At 43.0% G+C, this 8980-nt stretch overlaps 1 protein-coding gene across 1 annotated transcript; it reads left to right on the top strand.

Annotated features, from left to right (window-relative positions):
- The first annotated feature begins 5047 nt into the window (after positions 1–5047).
- Positions 5048–6906, top strand: LOC140488992 (ferritin heavy chain, oocyte isoform-like). Its single transcript, XM_072588220.1, has 4 exons — positions 5048–5149; positions 6071–6217; positions 6371–6496; positions 6739–6906. Exons 1-4 carry the CDS (start codon positions 5048–5050, stop codon positions 6883–6885), a joined length of 522 nt encoding a protein of 173 aa, XP_072444321.1. The 3' UTR covers positions 6886–6906.
- Positions 6907–8980: the final 2074 nt, after the last annotated feature.

Here is an 8980-nt window from a genome sequence, read left to right as displayed (position 1 = left end):
ACTGACTGCAGGGAGCAAGCTGTGTAACGTTTGGTATTAATGGGAGATTTGTGCAGAGTAAGGTTACTTTTCTTAAGAAGTGACCTGCCCTCTATTGTGAAATATGCCAAGTGTAAATAAACTGCTCAATATTGTACTCTTTTGTTGACTTGTTTGGATGAATGTCTGTCAGTTGTGAAGAGGTATGATGAGATGTAACCTGTTGTGGAAAACCCATTACCACAATAAACAGGATCAGTTTATCCTGAGAGCTTGCTATTCAGATGGCTTCAATCCAGTTTGAGTAAATCTTCTTGGGAGGGTGTCGTATTAACCACTGGCTGAGTCATGTTGAGAAGTACTGACACTGGGTTTATAAATCTCCTCCTCTCCAAACAGGAGGACTAGCCATAAATTTAGTCATGGCACAAGTGATCAGATTTATTCCATGTCGGTTTGAGGGAGCTTGGCAACACTCGCTTCCTGGCAAGTCCTCACTTAGACCAGTCCCAGTGCTGTTCCCATTTCACTGGGCATACCCTCCATAGAACTGCTTGCTTTATGTCTAATCTGTGTTTTTGAACTTTGCACATCAATGCTCCAATTGCTTTTTCCAGTGTTGACCCTGTTAGCAGTTTCTGCATTTGGCAGAACACCAGAAACCCCTCCAGTGTTCGGTAGGAGTGAAATGGAGGGAGTTTTCCCCACCCAGTAATATTAGAAATGATAGTAAAAGTTTCTTTCAATACATAAGAAACAAACAACAGGCAAAATTAGACATTGGGCCACTTCAAACTGATGCTGGAAGCCTAGTGATGAGAGATAAGGAAATAGCAGGAGAACTTAACAAGTACTTTGCGACAGTCTTCACAGTGGAAGACATGAGTAATATCCCAACAATTAAAGGGACTCAGGGGGCTGAGTTGAGTATGGTTGCCATCACAAAAGTACTAGAAAAGCTAAAAGGTCTTAAAATTGACAAATCTCCTGTCCCCGATGGGATGCATCCAAGAGTTCTGTGGGAGGTGGCTCAGGAAATAGCGGAGGCGTTGGTTGAGACCTTTCAAAAGTCACTGAAGTCAGGGAGAGTCCCGGATGGTTGGAAGATCGCTGTTAGAACCCCCTTGTTCAAGAAAGGATCAAGACAAAAGATGGAAAATTATAGGCCAATTAGCCTAACCTCTGTTGCCTGGACAAGAGTGACTGAACTGACTGCAGGGAGCAAGTCTTCATTTTTATTCTATGTATGAGATCTATAGAATCTGAAGCTGTAGAAGTAGCTCACTGTCCTGGGCTTGATTATGGAATGTACCAACTGTAAATAAACTGCTCATTGTTGGATTGGTTTTTGCTGACTAGTCAGTCAAACTGTGTATACAGGTCTAAGCGGTGACTTGCTATCAGAGGATCTCTTGATCCAGATCAGTAATTAAATCCAGTCCAAATTACTTCATCTGACACTAAATATGTGGTGTGGGTATAACACTATCCAACCAACAATAGTTAGATTACAGCCTCAGCTGTTTCGGTTCTTCAAATCCACAACCACCTACCCCCATTCCTCACATCCTCAATTAGAGCAAGGTTCACAGTAAGTTCTCTCTAAAATCACAACTGTCTTAAACTTGCTGGTCTCTTGGAAGCAAAGCCTTGAGGCTTATCTTTGTAGCTCATTAAGCTGCGCTTGAAGTGTTGAGGATATTGGCCTGTTAATATTATGATCTAAGCTGCAATGTTGGAAGTTTTTGTCTACTTGCGAGCTTTCCCGCTTTCGGTAATCTGAAAACTTGGTGAATCTGTGGAATGTCACAGTCGTCTTAACGTGTGATAGACCTCAGCCCTCTCTCCAATCCACAATTACTGCATTAGACTCAATGGGGAAGTTTAACCCTACACAGTGAGAACCTGCAAGAGTGACTGCTTGGACAATGCTGAACACAGCCAGAATGTTCACTATTTGAAATAAACTCCTGCTCTTTCTAAGCCTCTCTATAACCTAGACAGGTACTCCCCAACAGCAGCCAGGTTAAGATATTGGCAGGAGTGGAGTCTGTGGAACTGTGCTCCATTAATCAGTTTAGACAGGGCATTGTGAATTCAACGTGGACTGAAGTAAATGCTTCACTTTCACCCTCCTCCATATCCAAATAGTTTTCTCTTCAGTCAGTTTGGCAAACCAATAGTAGGTGTTTCCCATGATGTTACTTTTGTATTTAGGTGCTTTGCAGTACTTCATCACCAGATGTACCTTCCACCTTACACTTATCCCCATTTCTTTCACCATCCTGTATACGTGGATGGAGATGCTGACGGCAGTTAGCCACTGTCTAAGGCAGTGAAGGTGATGACCTAGTGACATCAGCATGAGACCCGGGCGGAGGCTGTGTTCATTTCCAGCCATTGCAGCTGGTGCAATTTGTATTCAGAAAAAATCCAGAATCGCGTCTGAAGAAGACCATGAAGGTGTTAGGAAAAAGTGAGGAATGTAGATGCTGGGGATCAGAGTCAAAACGTGTGGTGCTGGAAAAGCACAGCAGGTCAGGCAGCATCTGAGGAGCAGGAGAACATTACAGCGCAGTATAGGCCCATCAGCCCTGGAGTCGACGTTTCGGGTATCAACCTTTCATCCTGATTGAGAGCTCATACCCCAAACATCAATTCCCCGGCTCCTCAGATGCTGCCTGACCTGCTGTGCTTTTCTAGCACCACCTTCTGTGACCATGAAGCTGTTGTCCATTGTCAGGGAGAATCCCGACCTGGTACACAAATGCTCTTCAGGGAAAGAAATCTGCTGTCCTTACCTGAGCTGGCCTACACGGGACTCCAGACTCACCTACAGCAATATGATTGGCTCTAGGGATGGGGTAAATGCTGGCCTGGCCATTACCCACATCCCACAGAACAGTATGTTAGGAATTTGATGGGAACGGCAATGAAACGCGATATTAATGTCCTTGTAACTCACAAAGATATTTACAGTCCCATTTCATTTCTGTCATTGTGAAGAAAATCATCTATAGGAGTTTGTTTTTCACCACCTTGATTTTGTTTGAATCTATCCCCATCCCTGCTCCCTACGAAATTAGCGATACTAAATTCAATGTAATCTTAGATAAAGGATCAGTCAATAGTTACCCCCAGAGCCAGTACCCAAAGGCATTTTTCAAAGTCTCTGGTGATCATTGAGTGACCATGTGATGTCCATCCATTTGGATAAGGTCTTTGTGACCGCGGGATATCAATATGTTTTCGATCCTTTTTGACCAGAACGAGTGTAAATACATGAATACAGTTTCTGGTCAGACACATCAACTGTCCCCACAGGCATCTTACACAAGAGGCTTCTCAGTGAGATGTTATTGGTGTCTCCAGATGTGAATCAAAGCCACTCTGTCAGGCCTATCTAACACTGAGGTTAATCAAAGGGAACACATCTCCACCTCACCCTGGACTTCAACCACTTCGATAAAACAAAAAGCAAAATCCTACAGAAAATGGAAATCTGGAACCACAGCAGAAAATGCTGAAGAATCTCAGCAGAGCTGCCAGACTCTTTGGAGAGAGAAACAGAATTAATAATTTGAACCACATTTTGACTCAGTCATTGGACTCAACATTAACTCTATCCTTCCTCCCACAGATTCTGCCAGACCCATGTAGACTCTCCAGCATGTTCTGGTTTTATTTCTCAACTGCTTTTACATCGTAGCTTATAATTTCTCATAAAGTGAAGTGGTCCATGTCCATATACAGCAAGGCTTGGACAATATTCAGGTTCAGGCTGACAATTGACAATTTATATTTGAGCCACACAAGTACCAGGCAATGGTCACCTCCACCAAAGGAGAATCTAACCATTACGCCATGACATTCAATAACATTACTGTGACTCAATCCCCCACTTTCAATATCCTGGGATTACCATTGCCCAGAATATGAACGGGACTGTTCAGATAAATACAGTGAGGCGAGGGATCCTGCAGCAAGTAACTAATCTCGTGACTCCCAATAGACTGTCTCCCACCTTCAAAACACAACTCAGGAGTGAGATGGAATACTCCCTACTTACCTGAATGAATACACCTCCAGCAACATACAAGAAGCTCAACACCAACCAGGACAAAGCAGCCCCTTGATTGGCACCATATCCACAAATATTCACTCCCCCTTCCACTGACACTCAGTGGCAGCTGTGTGTATTATCCACAAGATGCACTAGAGTAGTTCTCTCAGGGTCCTGAGTCTGCCCTTTCCAAACACACGACCGATACCATATATTAGGACAAGGAAGTTCCCTCCAAGTCACTCACCATCCTGACTTGGAAATACATTGACGTTTCTTCAGTGTCACTGGGTCAATATCCTGGATCCCCCTCCCTCACAGTCCTGTGGGTGTAGCTAAGTCAATTGACTGCTTCGGTTCAAGAAGGCAGTTCACCATCACCTTCAGAAGGGCAACCAGGGACAGGCAATAAATGTTGGACAAGCTCGCAATGCCCGTGTCCCATTAATGAATGAACATTTGAAATCTGGTCCATTTTGAAGCCAGCAAAAATGAAACCGTAGCATTTAATTTGTCAGGTAAAATTCTGGGACACATTCAAATGTTTAGTAAAGGTGGAGAGAAGGTTAATATCGTGTTTCCAACGACAAGAGACTTCATTTATCATTCAATCACATCCAGCTCATTTGGGGTTTGCACAGAATCTATTTTTTTTTTCTCTTTGTTTTTTTTTAACCCCCACACTACCGCCTAAGTGCGGTCGTGCTTATTTTTTCAGAATCTATTACTCCAAGAGCAATGATATCATGAAATTTCATCTCTCAAACCAATCTATCTTCCAGATCTCTGATTGGCTCTGGGTCTCTGCTCCTCCCTCACAGTCCTCCCTGTTGTGTTCATTGGTGCCTGGATTGATTGGAAATTCCTGAGCGGCTGTCAGGGATTGTCAATCTTCATTGGAGCTGCCACGCCCTCATTGAGTGCAGGGTGTCCCAGGAGGATAAATACAACAACTAGGGGGGAGAACAAATTTAGTTTTTGTGATAGTGAGTAGGAATAGTGAAGATGGCCTCCCAAGTGTGTCAGAACTACCACAAGGACTGTGAGGATGCTGTTAACAAGCAGATCAACCTGGAGCTCTATTCCTCCTATGTTTACCTCTCCATGGTGAGGCTTGTGGTCTTGAGTGAAACCTGAAGAGTTGGACTTTTGTTGATTGTATTGTAATGTGTTGGTAAAATGGATTGTGCAATGTTTTGGTGATTTTAAACATGGAATAATCTTTGACTGAACAACTCCTACAGCAGCTGCTCTCAATGGTTATTTAAGGTGTCGTGTGGGCTTGTGGTACAGTGGTAGTGTCCTGACCTCTGAGCCAAGAAGCCTAGGTTCTAGTACTACGTACTCCAGAAGTGTATCTGAATGTTGCTGAATAATACTTGGGTTTTTGTATCAAACCATGGACCTACTTATTGCCAGAAGGTCACCCTCTAGTGTCACTGCTGTAGTCTGGCAGATCCTCCTTAGTATTGTTCCCTCCCTTTGGAATGTTAAGCTCTCAACCTTCCGATGTTGAGACTTCATTCACAGCAATGATCACTGTTTTCATTAGTGGAATGGAAAATGTGTATAATAACTTGCTCAATGGTATTTGACAGTATCTCAACTGCTTGTTCTGGAATCAATTGGAGGACCTTTGTTTCTTTTCCCTGATGCAGTACAGTCAGTGGTGATGTTTGAAAGAGTATCTGGCAGTAAACCCTACCATGTCAGACAGTCTCTCTCCATGATGGGCCAGATACTGGAGAGATCTACCCTGTTATGGAACATCTCCTCCACTGTGAGGAGGGCACTTTGGTTCAATTCATTGAAGGTCAGGTTATGTAGTACATCCTGCTTAAGATTTCAGGTTTAGCTTGGTATGGGATGTTTAGCTTCAATGAAATTGGACTGAATAGCAAGAGCTGAATCTAGCTAACTGCTTTAGCAGGGAACTAAGTTGTCTGCTGTTATCAATTGTCTATTAATTGAAGATCTCTAATTGCTTTAGGAGCTTTAAGTGACACTTGATTTCTCTCCTACCCCTAGTCCTCTTACTTTGACCGGGATGATGTTGCCCTGCGTCACTTTGCTGAGTTCTTCAAGGAGCAGTCCCATGAGGAACGGGAACACGCTGAGAAACTGATGGCATTCCAGAATAAACGTGGAGGCCGAGTCCTCCTGCAGGATGTCAAGGTTAGGGTTTGGTGTTTATTGCAGATGGACAGTAATTCTGAGAATTAAATTGCTTCTTATCAGCATCTGTGGTTTGTTACAGTAACTCTAAATTTAGTGTCTCAAATGCAACTGTGGAATGTGAAGCCACTATCCTTTCTCTCTCCCCTCCAGAAGCCAGAGCAGGATGAGTGGGGCAATGGTCTGGAGGCAATGCAGAGAGCTCTGCAGATGGAGAAGGATGTGAACCAGAGTCTGCTGGATCTGCACAAACTCTCCTCTGGCCACACTGACCCTCATGTGAGTTTCACATTTTTCTCTCCAAGTTTGGAAGGAAATCTGTTTGTTTACTCCCTGGGGGGGACAATTCCAATTCTAATCTACCTGCCTCCTGCGGCTGAAATCCAGAAGCTTTTCAGAAGCCATCCCTGATTGTCCCCCTCCCTCACCACAATGTGGTGGTGATGGTCATGTCTGTAATGGGATGTCACATTCAGGTGCATGGTTTGTTCCTTGAGGCTAATCTTTGTCTCCTCTTCCAGCTGTGTGACTTCCTGGAGAGGCACTACTTGGATGAGCAAGTGAAGATGATCAAGAAGCTGGGAGATCACATCACCAACCTGAAGAGACTGGGAGCCCCTGAGAATGGCCTGGGAGAGTACCTGTTTGACAGGCTCACCCTGAGCTGAGTGGGATTCAAGGACTCCATTTGTTGGACATGGTGACTTCATTCTAGTGGATGACTTTGGTTGTGCTCTGCACAAAATTAAAATAGTGTTCACCATGGAACTGAGTACTGTGTGTAACTACTTCGTTTCATTGGGTTCTTGGGGTTTTGATGTTTAACATCTGATGATTAAATCATTTTCTCTCAACCTTGTTTCGATGCTTGTCCCAATATTTTGTTCTGTTTTATTTGGCTGTGTAGAGGGATTTTTGGACTAAGTGAGCAATTCTCATCATTGGAAATTCCACAACAGCTTAAGCTTTTTAGCTTGTAAGGAATACTCACTATCTGCCTGTGCTCACTGGAACAAGGTTACAGTAACAGCCTCTAGTCAATCGTTTGAAATCTAATCCCAGTCCAAATGTTTGACACAACTGCTATACTATGAGCAATTCTTTCAACTTTTTTTTAAAACTGAAGCAAAAAACTGGCTGCTTCAACTCCAGAAGACCTGCTGGGAAAACTTGGGTTTGGCAGTATGGATGGTGTGAAATCAGTTGAGAACAGTTGCTAGACCTGAAATATTGATTTTTTTTTTCTTGCATTGCCTACTGTTTTCCAGCTAACTGGTTTAATTTTTAGATTCTGATTTAACCAATCATCTAAAATTACTCCTTTTTTACAAGCATATAAAGGTTGAATATCTTGCTTGGACGTACACTACCTTTTGACTGTTCTTGGATAAGCTATACTTGATTATTTATATGGTGGTTTTCCCAAGCTGGGAAATGATTTCTCTCTTCTCCACGTTCTATGGTGGAGAATTAAGATTCTGCTTTTGATTGGCATCAGTGTCTCTAGTCTACTTGGTTAATAACTATCCTCTACGTGAGGAAATACAGCAGTGCCAACATTGTCCCATGCAATTCCGTTTTGACGGCTCTTGCAATCCAGGGGTGTCAAATACTGAAGGCAGCTCAAGGACCAGAGTAGCATTTGCAGGCTTTTGTTCCAATTATTTTTCCTTTAATTTACATGAAATCAGCTCTCCTTCGATTATACTCTGCATGGAGTGTGGAGTCACTGTGACATTGACCTATTTCTAGGGCAATCTAACAGGTGACTAGTACTGATCGGGTGTATCATATTCACAGCCCATGATAGAATAAGGGGGTCACTAAATAACTCTGATATGACTGCTCAATCATCATAAGGCTACGCTGTTCATTTTTCTCAGATTGAACTGAGATAAATGGGGCAGGTGGGTGTCTTTGGGGACTGGGGAGACAGTATTTCCCATTTACATTAGTATTCTATAAATGTCTGCTACAAATGTAAGCTCTGATGCTTTACATGTCAATACTATTGGGATTGAAAATGCATAATGTGCTTTAAATTTGCACACACCGCTCAGTCAAATGTTCTTTTCCAATTCCCCCAGTGTGTAAACTGAGAGAGTCCATTTTGCAGACTTGAGCAGGCTCTGAATGTTGATATTAGAAATGATGTTCCAAGTGATAAGGCTATCTATGGATTTGGTTACGTTCATCAGTTCTCAGTGTGGTGGTGGTTCCCTGTGTGCATTTTGATTTTGGGCTTGAATCTTTTAATTTGGAGGATGGATGTTATCAGCTTCAGTTTGTGGAAAGCCAAAGCAGCCACCTTTAATGATTTCATTGACAAGGAATTTCATGATCATTGCTGGGGAATTGGCTTGGGAGAGGGGCTGTCAGTCTTTATAATGGGGAGTGTACAAACAACACTCCACGATCTTGACACCCTCCACTTCAAAGCAACCCACTTCATTGGCACAATAGCCACCAACATTCATTCCTTCCACCCACTGACACCTTAACTACTGCAAGGTGTACCATCTACCAAATGCTGTAGGAATTTGCCAACATGTTCAAAACCCATGACCACTCCCATCTAGAAGGAAGAGGGCAAAGATACAAAGCAACACCACCCTTGCATGTTTGTCTCTGAACCACTCACCATTTTGACTCGGAAAACATATTGCTGTTCTTCCTCTGTTACTGAGTCAAAATCCTGGATTTCTACCGAACACAATTGTGGGTCTACATCTACCAAATGGACAACAGCAGCAATTCAAGAAG

Source organism: Chiloscyllium punctatum, chromosome 18, assembly GCF_047496795.1.
Source record: "Chiloscyllium punctatum isolate Juve2018m chromosome 18, sChiPun1.3, whole genome shotgun sequence".
Classification (NCBI taxonomy): domain Eukaryota; kingdom Metazoa; phylum Chordata; class Chondrichthyes; order Orectolobiformes; family Hemiscylliidae; genus Chiloscyllium; species Chiloscyllium punctatum.
Note: the sequence above shows the minus strand (reverse complement) of the source record. Positions and strands in the feature narration are given on the sequence as shown.

Coding starts and splice junctions, on each gene's coding strand:
- LOC140488992 (XM_072588220.1), top strand. CDS start 5,048: ATGGCCTCCCAAGTGTGTCAGAACTACCACAAGGACTGTGAGGATGCT. Junction 5,150..6,070: donor CCTATGTTTACCTCTCCATG/GTGAGGCTTGTG, acceptor TCCTACCCCTAG/TCCTCTTACTTTGACCGGGA. Junction 6,218..6,370: donor TCCTCCTGCAGGATGTCAAG/GTTAGGGTTTGG, acceptor TCTCCCCTCCAG/AAGCCAGAGCAGGATGAGTG.